Here is a 21,559-nt window from a genome sequence, read left to right on the forward strand (position 1 = left end):
AGCCCAGCTCCAGGTTGAGCTGTTGTTCAGCATCTTAGCTGTAGAGGGCAGTGTCACTGGCCCTCATATGTGGGATCCGAACCGGGGCCCTCTGGGGTCCCAAGCCTGCTCTTAAGCAACGCGCCACTCGGCCGGCCCTTAACAGTGTCTTTTGAATTAAAAAACTTTTTGATATTAATGAAGATGCCCAATTCATTGGTATTTTTTATGGAGTGATTTTTGTATTGTATGAAAGAAATCTTTGCCCAAGCCAAAGTCACAAAGATTTTCTCCCATGTTTTCTTCCAGAAATTTTATTTTTAGGTTTTAAACATAGGCCTATGATCCATTTTCACTTAATTTTTGCACATGATACAAAATATAGGTTGAAGTTTGTTTCTTTGTTTGTTTATTTATGCATGCAGATACCAGTTGTGTCAGGACCATTTGGTGACAAGGCCATCCTTTCCCCACAGCATTGCCTTTGCACCTTTATCAAAAATCAGTTGTCTATATATTTGTGGGTTTATTTCTGGACTCTATTCTTCTCTATAGGTCTGTTTGTATATCTTAATGCCAATACTTCACTGTTTTCATTACTGTAGGTATATAATAATTCTTGAAATCAGGCAGCGTGAGTTCTCTGTATAATTCTTCTGCAGAATTGTTTTGGCTACTCTAGGCTCTTTGCATTACTATATGAAGTTTAGATTCCAGTTATCAATTTCTACCAAAAAACGAGCACGCTGAGATTTTGATAGGGTTGCATTACTTGTATAGATTAATTTGTTGGATTTCACCAGTGTTTTAAATAATGTCCTTTCTCTGTTCTAGGATCCAATTCAAGATACCACACTGCATTTCGCCAGTTTTCTTTTGAATAGTGTTAAAATGGTGTATGTTCTTCCATCCTTTTACTTGTTTCTTTATATTTAAAGTGGGATTCTTACAGGCAGCCCATATTCTTGTTTTTATTTTGTTTTTCTTTTAATTGAATCTATCTGCTTTTTAATTGGGGTGTTTAGACTGTTTATATTTAATGTGCTTGTTGATATGGTCAGGTTTAAATCTACCACTTTGTTTTCCATAGATCTCATCTGGTTTTTGTTCCTTTTTCTGTCTCTTCCAGCCTTCTTTTAAATTAAGTATATTTTGTGGTTCCATTTGATCTCTTTCTGACTTGAACTAGCTATTATTCGTTTTTTTTGTTTGTTTGTTTGTTTTAGTGATTTCTTTAGAGTCTATAATATATTTCTTTAACTTGTCATAATTTCTCTTCAATTGATCTCATACTACTGCAGATATAGTATAAGAAACTTAGAACATTATACTTTCATTTCTCCCTTTCTGGCCTCTGTGCTATTACACTGATGTACTTCTTGGCTGATTATCTTTAAGTGTTTTAAATAATGAGAAAAAAGTTATTCGATTTTTCCATGTTCAGTGCTCTATATTCCTCTGCTATCGTTTTCCTTCTGCTTGAAGGACATCCTTTAACATTTATTGTAGAGCGGGTTTGCTGGTGATGTAGCATTCCAGCCTTTTCATGTCTGAAAAAGCCTTTATTTCACCTTTGTTATTTTCACTGTGGGAAGAATTCTATATTGGCAGGGTGGTTTTGGGTTTTTTTTCCCCCCTCTGTACTTTAAGAATGATGTGCCACTGTTATCTTGCTTCCATTGTTCTTTGTCCTCTGCCTTTTTTCCTCTGGCTGCTGTTAATATTTTCTCTTTATCATTGTTTTTGAGCAATTTGATTGTGATATGACTTGGTGTAGTTTTCTTCTTGCTTCCTGTGCTTGAGGTTTATTGAACTTTTTGGTTTGGTGTATGTATAGCTTTCATCAAACTTGAAACTTTTTGTTGACTAATGTTTCAAATATATATATTTTTTTCTTTTCTCCCTCCTTGATCTGCAGTTACCTGTATTTTTAGCGACTTGAAGTTGTCCCACAGTTTGGTGATGCTGGGTTTTGTAAATCCTTTTTTCTCTACATATATCATTTGGGAAAACTTCTATTGCTATGCCTTCATGTTCATTAGCCTTTGCTCCTTTATTATCTAAATTGACAAATGTAGTTTTCATCTTAGAAATTATAGTTTTCTCTCTAGATATTTTATTTTTTTATTTTTTTCATTTCTCTCACGTCTCTACTTAATGTGGCTGGTATTTCCTCAAGCTTTATGAATATATGAAATGTGTTCATAATAACTATTAGTGTCCTTGTCATCTAATTCTATCAGCTATGTTTACTTTGGTCAGTTTTGATTTATTATTCTCCATGTTATGGGAATGCTTGCCAGGGATCCTCTGAAGCTTGTAGCATGCTCTCTCCACAGGTCTGCCTTGTCCAAAACTTGTTCCAGCAAACTCCAGATGCCCTTGGCTTCTCCAGACTCATAGCTCCATTTCCTCAATTGAGGTAGATCACCAGGCTCTGTCCGTGAGTTCCTTGTCCTCCCTGCCTTGCAGCCTAGAATATTTCTCTAGGCAGAAAGATGGGGCAATCTTTGGGTTCATCTAAGCTTTTTCATCACTCAAAGATCACTGACCTTACTTGCCTAATGTCCAGTGACTTGAGTACTGTTGTTTCATATACGTATTTTGTCTGGTGTTTTCGCTTGTTTGTTTTGTTCTGTTTCAGTTATTTTGCTTGAGAGGGTGAGCCTGGTCCCTGTTACTCTGTCTTGACCAGAGGTGGAAGTCAAGGTTATTCCCCAAATTTGGTTTAAAAATATCAGATTTCACCATTTAAGATACACATATTTTATATTTTAAAAATGTTAAGTCACAGTACTTCTTAACTACAATGCTATCTTTCAATTGCTGTTGGCCAAGAGGTAATTTTGTTGTCAATAAAGCACATGTGAACTTGGCCATGGCTGTTCATATGATTATTCTTTTAATTGACTTATGTGCATGATTGCCACTGTATGTGTTTAGTTTAATTGTTATTTAAAATATCTTCAAAAAGATTTCACCATGGTTCTCCCTTGAAATGAAAAGTTATTGTGTAGGAGGAATGATTCAGACTAGAAACTTCAGTTAAAAATAGTGTCGTAAGTAAGTCTACAAGAGCTTTCAACAAGTATCAAATTGACATTTAAATAATAAGAAAACATTTTGTCATAATATAATTGGTAGCATTTTTTTCTTAGTAGTGAATAAAATAATGTGTACCTTATGTTCAGTGTCATCTTAAATACAATTTAATACAATAACCAATTAGCCAGGATATTGGTAAAGCTAATCCAATTGGGTTCCAAAATAACAGTGGTTACAACAAGAAAGATTAATTTTCTCTCACATAATCAATCTGGGAAAAGCTGGTTTGTGTGGTTTTTAGTGTTGGGGACTCAGGTTTTTTTTCATCTTGTTGCTTCACCACGTATAGGGTGTTACTCTCATTTCCGTGGTTCAAGATAGATAAATGTTATGTGAATATTCTAGGCAGTGGGACTAAGGCAAAGGGAAGTGAATGGCATACCTCCCTTTAGTAGAGTCACAGCCTAGAAGTTGCACATATCACTTGTGTTTTCATCCATTGGCCAGAACGTTATCACATGGCCACAGATAGCTATAAAGGAGATGAAAAATAGTCTTTATTCCAGGCATCACATGCTGAGATGAAAATCAGAGGTTCTATTACTATCAAAGGAAGGGAGAATGAATTTGGGAGGACGAGAGGCATTTATGTTCTGTGACCCTAAGATTTTTAAATTGTTGGAGCTGCCTGTAGATGGAATGTATTGTCTAGAGAAGTAGTGAGAGTTCCACGACTAAATTGTTCAAAGAAGGCCTAAGTAAACACTTGGCAGTGGTGTTACAGAGGCACTTACGTAGTGGTTGGGGAAGGAACAATAGATGACTTTGAAGGTCTGGAGATTCACATGTGCTCAGGTTCTACCCACATTGGTCTGCAAGTCCCTGGAACAACTTGCTGCATGTGAATCACTTGGCTGCTGTCAGAGTCCAGCATGGTCCATGTTTGGCTTCGCTGCAGATGTCCAAAAAAATACAGAGACCTTTGGATAAAATTCTTATTTAACCCTTAGGGAGGAAGGATGGGGCGGTGGGGGACAGAGCCACAAAAACTAGGCAAAGCTCTTAATCAGATCATGATGGTGGTGAGGTAGAGCTACTAGGTGAGTTGGGCAGAGGCTATCTAAGAGAGAAATGAGACCAGCTCAACAGGTGTACTCTGTTACAGGCATCCAGTTGGGTGGATCCCCCAAGCTTCCCCATTGCTTATGTTTCTAAGTACAAACACAGATACAGGAATCCACATGCACTACTGGTAGAAGTGTGAACTGGTTTAGCCATCCTACAGAGCAAATTGGCACTGCTTAAAGGAAATAAAAATATGCATTACTTATGTCCCATAATTCCCACTCCTGGGATCCATCTTCCTAAATTTACTCAGAAAAGTACAAGGATGTGCACTGAAGTGTTCTTTGTGGAGGGGGTAAATGAAAGCAAAGTGAGAGTCTATCCTTGGACGAGTGGACAGGTAAAATGTCGTAGATGGCCACACTTAGAAGCAAATAATCCTGGATCTTAACATCGGAGTGCTGCTTGAAAATTATATACAATATTATCATTTGCCTATAGTGTGTGTGTGTGTGTGTGTGTGTGTGTGTGTGTGTGTGTGTAAAATTAATCTGCTTAGTCTGCTACAATGAAAAACATCATTGTGGCTGTAATAGCAGACATTTATTTTCTCACAGTCCTAGATGCTAGACATCTATGATATAGGTGCCGGAAATTTTGTTTTCTGGTAAGGGTTCTTCCTGTCTTGTAGCTGGTTCCCTCTTTTCTTTGTCCTCACACAGCTTTTCCTCTGTTCTAATGTGGAGATAAGAGAGTTCACATGTCTTTACCTCTTCTTATAAGTGCACCAATATTATCATATTAGGGCCCCACATTAGAGTATCCTTATAACTCCCTAACAGTCCTCTCCAAATATAGTCAGGTTGGAGATTAGGGGTTGAACATATGTATTTTAGGGGAACACAATGTATGCCATAACATTCCACCCTATGCCCCCAGTACATGTCCCTCTCACATGCAAAATTCATTTATCCCCTCCCAATAGCCCCAAATGTCTTAACCCATTCCAACATCAGTGTCCAGTCCAAAGTCTCATCTTAATATCTAAATTAGGTTGGGGTGAGACTTGGGGAATGATTCATCCAGAGACAAAATTCCTTTCTAGCTGTGAAACCAGACAAATTATATGCTTCCCAAGTATAATGGTAGAATAGACCTTCCATTTTTAAAAAGGAGAAATCAGAAGGAAGGTAGGGATGACAGGCACCAAGCAAGTGCAGAACATAGCAAGGCAAACACTATTAGAGTTTTGTGGCTCCAGAGTAAGCTTCCTTAAGAAAGACATTGAAGAAGACCCAAATAAATGGAAGGATATACCGTACACAGGATAAGAAGAATTAACATCAGTAAAATGTCTATGCTGCCCAAAGCAATCTACAGATTCAATGTAATCCATATAAAATTATCAATTACATTCTTCACAAAACTAGAACAAATAATCCTAAAATTTATATGGACTCACAAAAGAACCCAAATATCCAAAGCAGTCTTGAGAAAAAAGAAAAAAGTTGAAAAGTTGGAGGTATCATGCTACATGATATCAAATTATACTATAAGGCTATAGTGATGAAAACAGAATAGTATTGTCATAAAAACAGACACATGGATCAATGGAATAGAATACAGAGCCCAGAAATAAACCCACACCCTTACGTGCAATCAATCTATAACACAGGAGGCAAAAATACACAAGGGGGAAAAGACAGTCTCTTCAAGAAATAGTGTTGGGAAAATGACAAATATTTGCAAAACAATGAAACTAGAATGCTTTCCTACACCATATACAAGAATAAACTCAAAATGGATTAAAGACTTAAATGTAAGACTTGAAACCATAAAACTCCTAGAAGAAAATACACAGTAAACTCTGACATTGCTCTTAGCAATATTTTTTGGAATGTCTCCTCAGGAAAGAGAAACAAAAGAAAAAATCAACAAATGGGACTACATCAAAGTAAAATATTTTTGCATAGTGAAGGAAACCAACAAAACAAAAAGACAACCTACTGAATGGCCGGAGATATTCACCAATAATTTATCCAACAAGGGGTTAATGTTCAAAATGTATAAGGAACTCATACGGCTTAACACACACCCACACAAAACCCCCCCAAAAAAACAAACAAAGAAATCTATCCAAAAAATGTAATTAAAAAATGGGCAAAGGATCTGAATAGACATTTATCCAAAGAGGACATACACATGGCCAATAGACATATGAAAAGATGCTCAACATCACTAATCATTAGGGAAATGCAAATTAAAACCACAAAGAGATATCACCTCACACCTGTCAGAATGGCTGTCTTCAATGAATCAACAAACAGGTGTTGGAGAGGATGTGGCAAAAAAGGAAACCTGTTCACTTGGTGGGGTTGTAAATTAGTGTCATCATGGAAAACAGTATGGACATTCCTCAAAAAATTAAAACAACCATATGACCCAGCAATTCCACTTCTGAATATTTACCTAAAGAAATACAAAACAGAACCAGCCGAGTGGCGCCTTGGTTAAGAGCTGGCTTGGGACGCCAGCTCTGAGCAGCAGGGCCCTGGTTCGGATCCCACATGAGGGCCAGTGACACTGCCTTCTACAGCTAAGATGGTGAAAAACAGCTCAACCTGGAGCTGGGCTGCCGAGAGTCGCCAGGGACGGCGTAGGCTGCAGTGAAGCAGCAGTGGGCTGCCATGAGCTACCGTGTGTGGCCGGCAGCCAGTGTGAGCGGCTGGCAGCTGGTGTGAGCTGCCAAGAGCCGCCGTGAGCAGCCGTCCAGTAACCAGCGACCAATCTGCCTCACCCGGGAAGAGCACAATGATAATACCAACATGGGCCAGTGAAGCAACATCGTCCACAACTAGACTGAAGAACAAAAGGATAGCAGCTTCTCTGTTTCCCTTCCCCCAATTCCCCAGCACTGTTCCCCTCCCCCAATTCCCCAATAAAATCTTTAAAAACAAAACAAAACAAAAAATAAATACAAAACACTCATTTGAAAAGACATATACACCCCTATGCTTATTGCAGCATCATTTACAATAGCCAAAAAAATGGAAGCTACCTAAGTGTCCATCGATAGACTAATGGATAAAGAAGTGGTACAGGGGGCTGGCCGAGTGGCACGTTAGTTAAGAGCTGGTCAAGCCAGCTCTGAGCAGCAGGGACCCAGTTTGGATCCCACATTAGGGCCAGTGACGCTGCACCCTCTACAGCTAAGATGGTGAACAACAGCTCGACCTGGAGATGGGCTGCTGTGAGTGCCCAGCGTGAGCTGCCAAGAGCCTCTGTGAACAGCTGTCCAGTGGCCAGCGAGCAACTGCCTCACCCGGGAAGAGCGCAATGATAATACAAACATGGGCCTGTGAAGCGACGTCCTCCAAAAGTAGACTGAACAACAAAAGGGCAGCAACTTGTCTGTTTCCCTTTCCCAATTCCCCAATGCTGTTCCCCTCCCCCAATTCCCCAATTAAAAAAAAATCTTATAAAGAATAGAAAGTGGTACAGGGTTGGCCAGGTGGCACAGTTGGTTAGAGCACGAGGTCTGAGCAGCAGGGCCACCGGTTCGATTCCCACATGGGCCAGTGAGCTTCGCTCAAGCTGAGCTACTGCTGAAATGGCAACGGGCGGTGGGATGGCTCAGCTGGTGAGTGCGTGCTCTTAACGACAAGGTTGCCGGTTCAACTCCCACATGGGATGCTGGGCTGTCACACCCCCCCCCCCGCAACTAGATTGAAAGCGGCGACTGGACTTGGAGCTGAACTTGCACCTCCCACAACTAAGATTGAAGAACAACAACTTGACTTGGATTTGATGGGTCCTAGAGAAACGCAATGTTCCCCTCCCCCCATTCCTTAACACTGTTCCCTTTCCCAAATCCCCAATAAAAAATTGAAAAAAAAAAAAGAATGACTTTAAAAAAAAAAAGAAAAAGAAATGGTACATATATACAATGGAATGTTACTCAGCCATAAAAAATGAAATCTTGCCATCTAAAACAACATGGATGGACCTAGAGGGTATTATGTTAAGTAAAATAAGACAAAGAAGGGCAAATACCATATGATTTCACTTATATGTGGAATCTAAAAAACATAATAAGTGAGCAAATAAAACAGAAACAAACTCATAGACACAGAAAACAAATTGATGGTTGCCAGAGGGGAAAAGGCATTGGGCAGATGGGTAAAAAAGGTGAAAGGGATTAAGAAGTATAAGTTGCCAGTTACAAAAATAGTCACGGGGATATAATGTACAGCATAGGGAATATAGTCAACAATATTGTAATAACTGTATGGTATTAGATGGATATTAGTCTTATTGGGGTGACCACTTTGTAAGGTATATAAATGTCTAAGCACTATGTTGTACACCTGAAACTAATATAATATTGTAAGTCAACTGTAATTGGAAAATAAATTAATAGGAAAAAAAAAGAATAATGTTTGGCTGGATGCTTTGGGCAGCTTCATACCCATGACTATTTGTGGCAATCCCACCCCCACAGCTCTTCAGTCGCCTTTGTTCTGAGGCATGAGTCAAAGACATCCTGGCCCACTGAAACTGAGGAGGAAAATTCCTTGCCCCTTGGGCTTGTTAGGTGTGGGCCTACTGTGGGAGTGGCATCCCTGATGATTGAATAAACTTCGCTTTACTTTAAGGATAAAGCATGTTTGCAGTCAAATAATTCTTGTCTTCTCCTGTAGCATCCCAGAAATCCAAAAACTTTCCTTTATTTCATTCTCTCCCTGCAACCCTTGGTTCATACTGATAGTGTCTATACTTCTATAATCCCATCTCTATTCCTGACTTCTGCTGAGATACCTGATTAAAATCATGAGTACTCTCCTCATGAAGTGATTTTTTCCATCCACACACTTAGTGTTCTCTCCAGAGAACATTTTTTGGTTTTTTTGCAATACTGATAGAATGAGAATTTTCCAAATCTTCAAGTTCTAGTTCTTTTCTGCTTAATGATTCTTTTGATTTATCTCTCTACTCTTGCATTTTACTATGAGCACCGAGGAGAAGCCAGTACTCATCTTCAACACTTGGCTTAAAAATTTCATCAGCTAAATATCTAATTTTATTGCTCACAAGTTACACCTGCCACAAAACACTACGACAATATTCAACCAAATTCTTTGCTACTTTATAACAAGGATCATCTTTCCTCCAGTTTCCTATAGCATGTTCCTCTTTTCTCTTTGAGACCTCACCAGAAGCATCTTTAATATTTATATTTCTATCAGCAGTCCCTTCAGTGCGATACAGGCTTTTTCTAGCATGCACCTCAAAACTTTTCCAGCTTGTGCTAATCATTCAGTTTCAAAGTCACTTCCATATTTTTAGGTATTTATTAAAATAGAACCCCACTTCACAGTACCAAAATCTGTATTAATCTGCTCAGTTTTCCAAAACAAAATAACACAGGCTGGGTGACTTAAACAACAAACATTTATTTTTCTCACAGTTATGGAGGCTAGAGGTCCATGCTCAAAGTGCCAAAAAATTTGCTTTCTGATGAGGACTCTCTTCTTGGCTTTTAGTTGGCCACCTCTTGCTCTGTTTTCACATGGTCTTTCCTCTGGGCAGCACTTGACTGGCCCCATCAAGTGAAACACCTTTGGTTTATTTTAACTTAATCTGATATTGCAGTGTCTCCTGCCTGACATCATGGGGTCTTGTAGATAGAATTAGGCATGCAGGGAGGGTTAAGTAAAAGGCATTCATTCAAACAGGGAAAGATATACTATGCTGATTTGTATGAAATGTCAGTGGGAGAGACCTCTCACCCCAATCTCATTTAGTAGTAGTGGTTGCTGACATCTTAATTGAATTGGTTACCAGTGAGGGAGGTTTGACCCGGCCCTATAAAATATCATTATTTATATAGACACTATGAGGAGGCTTATGCTAATGATTATTATTATAGTCTTAGTAACCAGCAATATATCTTTACCACTCATGCCAGTACCTATACACACACACACACCCTACTCACTGTAGGCTCTTTATACCAAAGTTGAAACTACTGTGGTGAAGGAGATAACCAGAGCAGAAGAGTTAGAGTGGGAGGGAAGAGTACTGTCACTTGTCAACTACCTGCCCTGTGCCACGTACTCTGCTTGGGGGACTTAACATGTCTTAGATCATTTAACCCTTAGCACATAGCCTGTAAAGTAGGTGCTGTTATTCCTGTGCTACTGATAAGGAAGTGAAGTGAGAAAATCAGATTATGTCAGTGTCCTGCTGCTTTCAATTCTACGATTATTACCCTTTCCCCCCGAGGATAAACATCCTAACCCCTCATCCCAATCTCCAGGCTGTGTTCTCCTTAGTTTCTTCTGAGGCCCCTCTCCCTCTTGCAGTAGATGCTCCAGCCACACTGACCTTTGTTCAGTTCCTCTAATGTGCCATGTTCTTTTCTGCTCCAGGGTCATTGTTCATAATAGTCTCTGCCTGGACTGCTCTCTTCTGTGTTCACCTGCATTCTCCAGCTATCTCCTACTCATTCTCCAGGTGTTAGCAATACTCGTAGATGTCACATCCTCAGGTGTCAGGGAAGCTGCCAGTGACTGCCCCCTTTATTCTACGATGTCCCTCAGACTGTTGGATCCCTTTGTTGTGTCCTCCTGTTGCATTCTGCAACTCATCCCTACTCATCACATAGTTTTACATGTAACTGTTTTCAGGATCTTTGTCCTCATTAGATGAAGCTTCCTGTCACAGACTATTCTCTGCTTTATCCCTATCACTTAGAACAGTGCCTGGCGCATGATACATGTTCCATAAATACAGAGGGTGCCAAAAAAGTGTATACACATTTAAGAGATGTCATCTGTTGGTATTGGTTGAATGAATATTTGTTTAAGTTATCTATAATTGGTACATAATAGGTACCCAATATAAACTATAAATTAAACTATAAATGTAGTTGTTATTATTCTCCAAAGGCAAATACCTAGTCAGGGGCAGAACCAGGATTTACACCCAGGTCTGAATCTAAAGCCCATGTTCCTGTCACAATTTGGCTCTGCCTGCAGAAATGGGTTGTAGACTCAGCACCGCCACAACCTGTCTGAATGACTTACGGTGAGACAATATATCACTCTGAATCTCAATTTTCCCATTTGTAAATTGGGGTACGGATAGGCAAAATTCAGATTGTTCTTCATGTAATCGAGAGGAGGAGAATAGAAGTCTAGATAGGAGAGGCTCTAAATAGTTACTTAGTTGACCAATACAAAATCAGTATCATCTCTCTGCAAGACAGTTAAACAGGTATGCCAAGAACCTTCAATATGTTTCTGCCCTTAGCCTGGGTAACCCCACTCAGGCTGTGTGGAGTAATATGTGGTGTTGGAGAGTCCTGGCCTTAGATCCCAACATCCCCTTTGCTAGCTCTGTGGTCTTGGGCAAGTTAATATCCTGACCTCAATTTTCTTCTTTACAAATGGTATAGCCACATCTATATTTTTACCCTTTTCTAAGATAAAAACAATATAATAACATGAAAATAAATTTCTGAATATAGAATGAAAGATTTTTCCCATGACCTTAGCCACACAATTCTTTGTGCGGTTCTGTGCCATTGAGGGCCACCTCTTGAGGCAGAAACCACAGGCAGTACTGAGAAAGGAGAGAGAAACTGAAGACAGAAGCAGGCTGTGGTTTGAGGCCAAAATCTAGGGTGTAGACCAAGAGCCCCATGGGATGGGATGGAGCAAATGAGAAAGCCAGCTACTGAGGCAAAAGAGATACCAAATCTGAGTAATGGATAATGGCTAGGTTATTTATTTCCTTAGAATGAATTCCCAGGTGTGGGATTACTGAGTCAGAGTGGATGCAATTGGGATATAACAACCAGAAACAGGGTTTATTTTTCTAAGAGATGAGCTACAGTTCTTCTTTTCCCCTTCCTCTTCTGGAACTGATGAGTGGACCTTACAGAGCTGTGCTGTTCAATATGAGAGCCAGTAACCATATGTGGCTTTTAAATTTCAAGTTAGAGTAATTAAAATAAAATAAAATTCAAAATTCAGTTCCTTAGATGCACGAGCCATAGTTCAAGTGTTCACTAACTACGTGTGCCTAGTGACTACTGTATCAGAAAGTACAGATACAATATATTTTCATCATTGTCGAAAATTTATTGGACAGTGCTGCTCTAGAGTTTCTCAAGAGGCCATGGTTGGCGTCTGGGGTTGGAGCTAAAACTTGTCAAGTGTTTGCAAATGCCCCATAAAGGAGCAACATTATATCTATTTGAGACCCAAGAGCTTTTATCTTAGAAAAAAGAATCTCCTAACTTTTTTTGGGTTGGCTTCAGGTTGGTTCTGTCTGGAGAGAGGGAAGCTTAGAACGATGGCTTAGAAAGCACTGGCTCCGAGTGTAACTCTATACTTCATTCTCATTTTCCTCTGATCTCTTGTTGGTCTGTATCCTGGTTTTGGGGAATTGCAGGAACAAGACCCTGCAGATGGAGAAGATCAAGGCCCGTTTAAAGGCTGAGTTTGAGGCCCTTGAATCAGAGGAGAGACACCTGAAGGAATACAAGCAAGAGATGGACCTCCTGCTACAGGAGAAGATGGCCCACGTGGAGGAACTCCGACTGATCCATGCTGACATCAATGTGGTACGTGGCTGGCTGCCTGAAGCCTACCTCTGGGCCCTTTGAGGAATAAGTAATAGTGAGTGCTCTAGCCTCTCCTTAAGATGTGGCTGTGGCAGCTTGGGGGAGTAGACATCAGGCTATGGTGGAGTGGAAGAATCCAGGAGTTCTGAGATCCAGCCCTGGCACTTTTATTGATTGACTGTATATCACTGGAAAAGTGCCCTCTTCTCTCTGGACCTCATCTCCTCTTTCTGTACTATAAGAGGGATTCAGTCGTATCTAAGGTCTCTTTCAGCTCCGATGTGCTTATTCTGAGTCTGGGAGTTAGGAGCTAACCTTGGTGAAAAGCAGAGCAGGCAGCTGCCTGTGGGGTCTAGCCTAAAGGGCTCCAGAGCTTCTAACCGGGCCAAACAAATCATTTCTGCCTGCCTGCCTGCCAAAGTGGGGCCCTTCATCAGAGTCTCTCTTTTGGAGATTCTTGGAACATGGGGCATGAACTGTCTGCTAAGGTGATAAGTTCCCAACATTTTGGAGTTGCTCAAGCAGAGTCTGAATGATTACCTGTCTGGGCTGCGGTATTGATGAGTTCTTCAACCGGAGAGATGTTGGAGGTGCTGACCAATAAGGTCCTTTCCAGCTCTTACAGCCTATGACGAGAAGTCTTTGTAAAAAAATTACATTTGAATGAGTTAAGTTTCCATTCTTGGGAAACTCATTTCTGTGACAATACTTAGTTCCTGATTTTGCCAGGTCTAGAATTTTTTTAAAGGAAATATGAGTGCAATTTGGGCAGTAGGTATTTGGGATTTTCTGTGTCATAAGATCACAGTTTTCCAGGGTCTCACGGGTTTTTGGCAGTTCTGCTCCCAGCTAACCTAAAGATACAGAGCCAATGAAATGAACAAGATATTAGCCACAGAGGGGCTGAGAAGCTAGGCCACTGGATCTCAAACTTGAACATGCATGAGAGTCACCTGGAGGGCCTGTTAAAACAGATTGTTGGACTCTACCCTCGAGTTTCTGATTCCGTATGGCTGGGGTGGTGCCTGAGAATTTACGTTCCTAATGAGTTCCCAAGTGATGCTGCTGCTGCTGATCTGGTGACCACATTTTGAGAAACATTGATCTAGAACAGGGGTCAGCAAACTGCGGCTCTGTAGGGACGTACATGTGGCTCTGAAGTAAAATTGAACATGAAAATAAAACTATCAGTTTCATTTATACAATTTTTAAAGGATGTTATTCACATAATGGTGATTTCATTTGTTTTATGGCTCTCGAATAATTTGTAAATTCTTGTGAGGGGCTACCATGTGTAGCCAGCAGCCAGCGTGAGCGGCCAGCAGCCGCAGTGAGCGGCCGTCCAGAAGCCGGCGACTGATCTGCCTCTCCCGGGAAGAGCGCATTGATGGTGCCAACTTGGGCCGGTGAAGCGACGTCATCCACAACTAGCCTGAAGAACAAAAACGACAGCAACTTGTCTGTTCCCCTTCCCCTAATTCCCCAGCGCTGTTCCCATCCCCCAATTCCCCAATAAAAATCTTAAAAAAATAAAAAAAATGAAAAAATGAATAAATTGTTGTGAGGGACAGGATTGGCCCTTCCGTCTCAAAAGTTTGCCAACCCCTGATCTAGAAGAAAGGCCAATGGCCTGGGAGGCAGAAGCCCCGAGTTTTTTTTTTTGCCCCTAAAAAGTATTTCTCTGAGGAGGTTTCTGCTCTGAGTCTCAATTTCCTGATCTGTAAAATGGTGGTGGGGTGCACTAAATGAGCTCTAAAGGCCATCTCAGCTCTAAGATGCTCTATTTGAATAATTGCCATTTATTGAGTCTTTACTCTGTGTTAGTCCCTGTACTGAGAGCTTTATATGAATTCAATCATTGAATCCTCACCAAGATTATATGAGGTAGGCACTATTATTATCACCATTATACAGATGAAAAAACAGGCTTGACAAGAGTAACATAGAATACATAGCAGATTGAGGACTTGACTATATATTGGTCTGGCTCTGGAATCTGTGCTATTATCCACTCACATATACAGCCTCGTCGAATATCTTGGGGTCCTTTCTCTGTGCTTACCTCACTGTGTTCCAGATGGAAAATACCATCAAACAGTCTGAGAATGACCTAAACAAGCTGCTAGAGTCTACCCGGCGGCTACATGATGAGTATAAGCCACTAAAGGAACACGTGGATGCCCTGCGCATGACTCTGGGCCTGCAGAGGCTCCCTGACCTATGTGAAGAGGAGGAAAAGCTCTCGTTGGAGTAAGCTGCCTGTCTCCTATCCCTGTAACACATACCACACACACACATATACGCACACGAACATACATAGAGCCTGGTCTGAATGTCGGTACCCAGGCCTGTCAGTAGCTAACTCATTGCATGACCTTGGGCATGCCTCTGTGCTGGGTTGTTACACCAGAAGAAGGATGATTAGACTAGAATTACTAGATGGCTTTTAAAATCCTTTGTGCAATTTTAACAATACAAGACTATTCTATGACTCTGTGTGTGTGTGTGTGTGTGTGTGTGTGTGTGTATGGCTCTTAAGAAGTCACTTCCCAAGTGAAGGCCTAGAAGGGGTATCCAGAAACTTGAAAACACAGAAGTCTGAGCTTTCATGGTCTCCAGGGGCTAGCCTGCCATTTCATCTTAAGACCCAGAGTTAAAAACTAGGCTCTCCTTACAGAGAAACAGTTCAGTTCATTCAAAGGAACACACTTCCTTAAGATAGAGCATGCTGCCTGCGGACGTGGTGAGTGTCTTATTTCTAGAGGTATGTCAGTAGAAGCCAGAGGACAGACACTTAATAGAAATACTGCAAAGGAACATGGGAGGGATGGTAGGTGAATGCCTTTTGAGGACTTTGCTAACCTTGGGATTTCTTTATTTTCTGGGTCTGTCAGAGCTAAGGGGCAGGAAGATTACCCTTCCCAGCAGACAATGGGTCTGGTACCCAAAGAGAAGAACCTTGTGCTGGGGAAGGTGCAGGAACTTTCCGTAATGAGCCACAGCCCAACCCCCTTGATTCTGTGGCATAGAGTCCTTAAGAGGGGCAAGGTTCTCCTTGTTTTCAGAATGATCCAGCTAATGTCTCTCATCTCCAAAGTTACTTTGAGAAGCAGAAAGCAGAGTGGCAGACAGAGCCTCAGGAGCCCCCCATCCCTGAGTCCCTGGCCGCTGCAGCCGCTGCCGCCCAACAACTTCAAGTGGCTAGGAAGCAGGACACTCGGCAGACAGCCACCTTCAGGCAGCAGCCCCCACCTATGAAGGTGAGTGAGCTGAGTAGTGGCTGTGGAAGAAGCAAGTTACCCTTAAGCAGCCCCATGGAAGGCTGGTTTGGGGGTCTGACTTATCTGGGGCTTTTCTAAAACAGCCTTCGCTTAGGACACAGAGGAAGAGGTGTGGTGTATGTGCTGGAGTGGACCCGCTGGCTTTCTCGCCTCACATTCCCAGAGAAGTTAGAATGCAGGGAGACTGGCCGACTCTGCTAAAGTATGATTTTCAACAAGTTAGAAACATGACTCTTACAGATACAGAGGGTGCCGAAAAAAAGTATGCACATTTTAAGAAAGGAAAAAACTATTAAAATTGTAATGCTCGGGCCGGCCCAGTGGCGCGATAGTTAAGAACTGGCTTGGGACGCCAGAGGGCCCCGGTTCGGATCCCATATATGAGGGCCAGTGACACTGCCCTCCACAGCTAAGATGCTGAACAACAGCTCGACCTGGAGCTGGGCTGCCATGAGTCGCTGGTGACGACGTAGGCTGCAGCCCCTGTGGCAGTGGGTTGCCATGGTTACGTATGTAGCCAGTAGCCAGCGTGAGCGGCCAGCAGCCGCAGTGAGCGGCCGTCCAGAAGCCGGCGACTGATCTGCCTCGCCCGGGAAGAGCGCAACGATGGTGCCAACTTGGGCCAGTGAAGCAACGTCCTCCACAACTAGACTGAAGAACAAAACGACAGCAACTTGTCTGTTCCCCTTCCCCTAATTCCCCCAGCGCTGTTCCCATCCCAATTCCCCAATTAAAAAAAAAATTGTAATGCTCAATATATACCAATAACAAAGGATGAATACAAGTCATGTGTATACATTTTTTTGGCACCCCCTGGTATATAGTAAGCAAGTATCATTCATGAGGGAGCCAGCAGGATTACAAAACTGGTTGCAAGAGCATTTGAGGAATAGATAATTATACAGTCAGGAAAGGAAAAGAATGCTGAAATAGTTTGCAAAATTAAATATAGACCTGGTTAGTGTCCTACAGGGGAATAAAACTGTAACCTTTGTGATTGTCTGTTCTTCACAACAGAAATAATCTTCATCTCTACTGGGCAAAAACCATTTGTAGCTTATCAGCATAAATCACAGAGTCTAGGCCCTGATCAACAGTAAATACTCAAACAAAAGCACATTCTCTTAGAGCAGGAATCAGCAAACTAGAGCCCACAGGCCAAGTCTGAACTGCTCCCTGTTTCTGTAAATAAAGTTTTATTGATCCACTTGCATGCCTGTTTATGTATTGTCTATAGATTCTTTCATGTAAAACAGTTAATGTTGAGTAGTTACAACTAAGACCATGTGACCTGAAAAGTCTAAAATATTTACTATTTTGGCCTTTACTGAAAAAGTTTACTGATACATGTCCTAGAGAATTGATCCTTGAGTGGGCTTATTAAACCATGCTCTAGCATAATGCTAAATGGATACACAGTTCTCATTTTGCCTTATTTCCAAGTTTTGGATATTTTTCTTCAGTACCCCCCCTTCCACCCCTTTTTGACCCTCACTCCCTTACGTCTATTACATCTCTTCCATCTAGCACTGATCTCTCTACTTGGGTCTCACTGACTGATTACTGCTCCTTCCTGTTGGGAAAAATCACAATTGCTTTCTGGACCTCTGGGGATCAGAAGGCTGCAGTACAGCTTAGAAATATCTGACCACTAACTTTCTTTGTCTTGTGTATCCCACCAGGCCTGCTTGTCATGTCATCAGCAAATTCATCGGAATGCACCTATATGCCCTCTGTGCAAAGCCAAGAGTCGGTCCCGGAACCCCAAAAAGCCAAAACGGAAGCAGGATGAATGAAAAGAGGGAGAACACATAGAGAGCTCTGCCGCTCATAACCCCTCCCCTTGGTCAGTGATTAATGTCCTCATGTGAAACAACCCTTCCCCACCTGTACCAAGTCTCCCATTTAATGTGATAGAAGCACAACCCCTCTCTCACTTTGCTTTTCTTTCTTTCTGCTCTTGGGGTTTCTGTTTAGGAAGAGATGTGGTTCAGGTGCTAATGACAGTGTGTCTGATGATCCCTTCTCTGCCACCCATGTTTCAACCCCTGCCCTTGTTTGGAGCTAAGGGAAGGGCAGAAGGCCCAAATGTGATTCTCTGTTTCTTGTGCCTGAGGCCTGGGACCTAAGGTCTGAGGGTTGGGGGAGGCCCATATCTCATTTCATGTAAAGGCTCCAGTGTGCCACCTCCCTGTACTTTTGCCTTAGGCTCTGAAAGGACAGCAGTCATTTTGCTGGACTTTATAATAGGCTTGGTATATATATCTCCCCTACTCTCATCTCATCCTCAAGGCCCAGAGGTAGCTTGGACAAGCCCTCCTTTTTATATTCATTTTGGAGGCCTGGCTGTTATAGATTTCACCGCCCCACTTCCACCCCAAGTCTCCCAGATACATGACAGTTCTCATGTACCAGGCTGTGTGTCTGGGGATCCTGAGATCTACAGGCCCTTCTCCCATAGTCCTAGTTTTCGCAAATTAGTAGTAGGATTTCCCCACGAAATTAGGGAGCTGGAGCTATACCCACTCTGTAAGTTCTGCCTAACTTGCTGCCTAACTCATTGGGCTGAGGGCTCTGCAATAGGGGCTGTCTTAGCCTGAGAGGGGCCCCAGGCTGACAACTGTGTTGCCTTTTGTTCAAAACCATTACTCAGATACTTAATGGTGAATCTTAGGGTTCAGAGGGGTAGGTTGAGATTCATGTGAGTGCCAGTTACTTGACACACGCATGTGGATGGGACTTCCCTTCCATTCATGCCTCCTCTTGGGTCTTCCCTCTTCTGCAAGGCAGCCTCAGCTCAGGCCAGCTGCTGACCGCCTCCCCTCCTGTGGATTGTGCAGGCGGCCTTTCCTCCCAAAGGAAAAGGCACCAGGCTCCCCAAGCTCTATAGCTTTTTACTCCACCAAAGCCAGATCTCTACTAAAGTCACCCTCAAACTTAAGGGACAGGGATGGGGGTTGGCTGACTAAAAAAGTTTTAGCTCCGTCTTTCAGTCCCTGGCTGGGGAAGGAGAGATATTTTTCCTTCCTTCCTTAACTGCAGTTTTAAGTTGCCACAGTGTCTGTGTGTCCATAATATGAGATTCCTCTGCTCTTTGAAAGTAAGAGTGTTATGTCTGTACAAATCCTTTTAAATAAACATTTGTTCATTGGAGTAAATGCTGACTGAGTGCCTATAAGTACTGGGTAATAGAAAAGATGTAATGCCCTTTCCCCTTCTGGCTAGCTCTTCTTCACTCCACCCTGCAAATGAGGCAATGAGGCACACCACTGCACAATAATTTATCTTACGATTATAATTTCCATTTATTCAGTACTTCCTCTGTGCCAGGTCCCTATGCAAGATGCTTTATATAAATGATTGCATTTGATTTTCAAAACAACCTTTCAATCTAAGTATTCTTACTGCCATTTCCAAAAAAAGTAAACTGAAGTTCAGAGACGTTTAATAACTTGTCCATAGTTAAACAAACAGCTAGTAAGAGAAGTTGCAGGATTTGAACTTAGGTTTGTCTGGTTTCAGAGACCATTTTTTTTCTACTTTTTCTCCATAATCATTTTTTTTTCTTTAAGCTTTTCTCCCTTTTGGGATGACTTCATGATAGGAGTATTTAAAATAACTCCAAACTAGAAATCAAGGACTAGGGATATGGTGGCTGATGCAGGAATATAAAGACCTGGCTCCCTGTAGAGATACAATAGGGAACTCTAAAGGGCCATTCCAGGTTCAGAGCTCCTCCTAGGGTGGACTGGGGTTTCCATTCATTAAGACTGTTGCAGTCTAACAGCTCCCTCTGTCCAATCCTGCCTCCTGCTCTTCCCTTCTCTTCTGCAACTGTTGATCCCAAGGGCTCCCTGATTCATTAAACTGTGCGAGTGCTTCCCAGGAAGCCAATAGCTGAAAAAAAAATCTGCCTCAGTGTCCTCATCTGGAAAATGGGGTAAATAATAGTACCTACTTCTGGGGCTATTGTGATTCATGCCAAGTGCATACTAAGCACTCAGTAAGTATGCATTTCCTGCTTCCCCTGGTGCCTCTGGCATCAGGTCGATTGGATGACCAGTCAAAAGAAATACTGTTCATCTTACCTCACATTATTCTATCACCCCAGATTTTGCTCAGGTACAAGCCTGCTTTTGTGGTGGCCCAGGCTCACTCTGGGTAAAGTGAAGACATTCAGCTGTGTGACTTGGGGTACACGTTACTGTGTATAGACCGCTATAGGTCCCTGTGAAGTATAGGAGGAGTGGTCATTGCTGTGCATCTGTGGCACACTGGAGGGCACATCTGTTGATTTGTTTGCAGCACCACTAGCCAGGTCAGTTATTTCCCAGCAACACTTCACTTCTGAAAGGCAAGGGAGAAATTCATGCCTTGAACACCTAAACCTGTCAGCCACTGGGTGGGTTATATAATCTCATTTAGTTTTTCAGTTCACTTATCTATTGTTGTGAAACAAACCACCCAAAAACTCAGTGGCTTAAAACATTCTCCATCTTGTTTGCTCATGATTCTGCAGTTTGGGCAGGACTTGCTGGGAGTGGCTTATTTTTATTCTATGTGGTTTTACCTCACACCGCTTAGCTGGGGCTGAAGGATCCAAGATGTCTGCACTCATATCTGGCACCTCAGCAGAGGTGGCTGAAACAGCTGTGGGCTGGCTGGGCCCCCCACCTCACTTTATAGTTGTGTTTTGTTTTTTTTTAAGAAATTTAATTGGGGAACAGTGTGTTTTTCCAGGACCCATCAGCTCCAAGTCAAGTAGTTATCTTCAGTCTAGTTGAGGGTGCAGCTCCCTGGCCTATGTGGGAATCAAACCAGCAAACTTGGTGTTACAAGCCTGCACTCTAACCACCTGAGCTAACCAGCTCCTCCTAGAGTATTTTATCTTCCTCGCTCCATTTGGCCTTTCTCTCCAAGTAGGCTAGTCAGAATTCCTTTTTTCTTTTTCTCCACCTGGCAGCAGGCTTCCACAAGGGTGAAAATCAAAGCTACAAGGCCTTTTGTGGCATAAGATCCAAAGGCATACAGCAACACTGCTGCTGTACTCTGTTGGTCAAAGCAAGTCACAGGGCAAGCCCAGATTTAAGGAGTGGGGCAAAGAGACTCCACTTCTTGATGGGAGGAGCTGTATGCATATCAGAGATGGGAGGAATTGTTGGCCATATTTGCAGACAGTCTAATACGTCTTTCAGCTACCTTGTAAAGAAAGTGTTATGTGTGTCCATTTTTACAGATGGTAAAACGGAGGCTCAAAAAGGGTAAAGTAATTGCCCAACTAGTAACTAGGAAGGGGCAAAGCCAGGAGTCAGACCCAGGTTTTTATGCCCATAGCTCGTGTTCCTTCTAAGTGCAGTGCTGCAGGTAAGTCTCAGACCTGGTTAAGAGAGAATTAAGAAGGGAAGAGAAAGAACAAAAATAGAGTGAAAGAAGACAAGTGGGATGATGGAGACAGAGGAAAGGGCAGAAAGGGGTACAATAGAGAAGGGACTTGCTTCCATGTAGGGCCTCCCATAGAGGAAAAGCTGATAGCTGAGAGTCATGGTTCCTTTACAGA

At 42.1% G+C, this 21,559-nt stretch overlaps 1 protein-coding gene across 2 annotated transcripts in view; it reads left to right on the forward strand.

The window, feature by feature from the left end:
* ZC4H2 (zinc finger C4H2-type containing) overlaps window positions 1-19,160 on the forward strand; it is a 37,064-nt gene extending 17,904 nt beyond the window's left edge. Inside the window, exons 2-5 of one of the 2 annotated variants that reach the window (XM_019656091.1) lie at window positions 12,550-12,721; window positions 14,799-14,971; window positions 15,819-15,981; window positions 17,685-19,160. In XM_019656091.1, coding sequence (XP_019511636.1) covers window positions 12,550-12,721; window positions 14,799-14,971; window positions 15,819-15,981; window positions 17,685-17,798 — 622 coding nt within the window. In that variant the 3' untranslated portion in view covers window positions 17,799-19,160. The remainder of the gene's footprint in view (window positions 1-12,549; window positions 12,722-14,798; window positions 14,972-15,818; window positions 15,982-17,684) is intronic. The other variant, XM_019656092.1, reaches the window with a different exon arrangement.
* The last annotated feature ends 2,399 nt before the right edge of the window (window positions 19,161-21,559 follow it).

This window comes from Hipposideros armiger, unplaced genomic scaffold (assembly GCF_001890085.2).
Source record: "Hipposideros armiger isolate ML-2016 unplaced genomic scaffold, ASM189008v1 scaffold_254, whole genome shotgun sequence".
In the NCBI taxonomy this organism is placed as follows: Eukaryota; Metazoa; Chordata; class Mammalia; order Chiroptera; family Hipposideridae; genus Hipposideros; species Hipposideros armiger.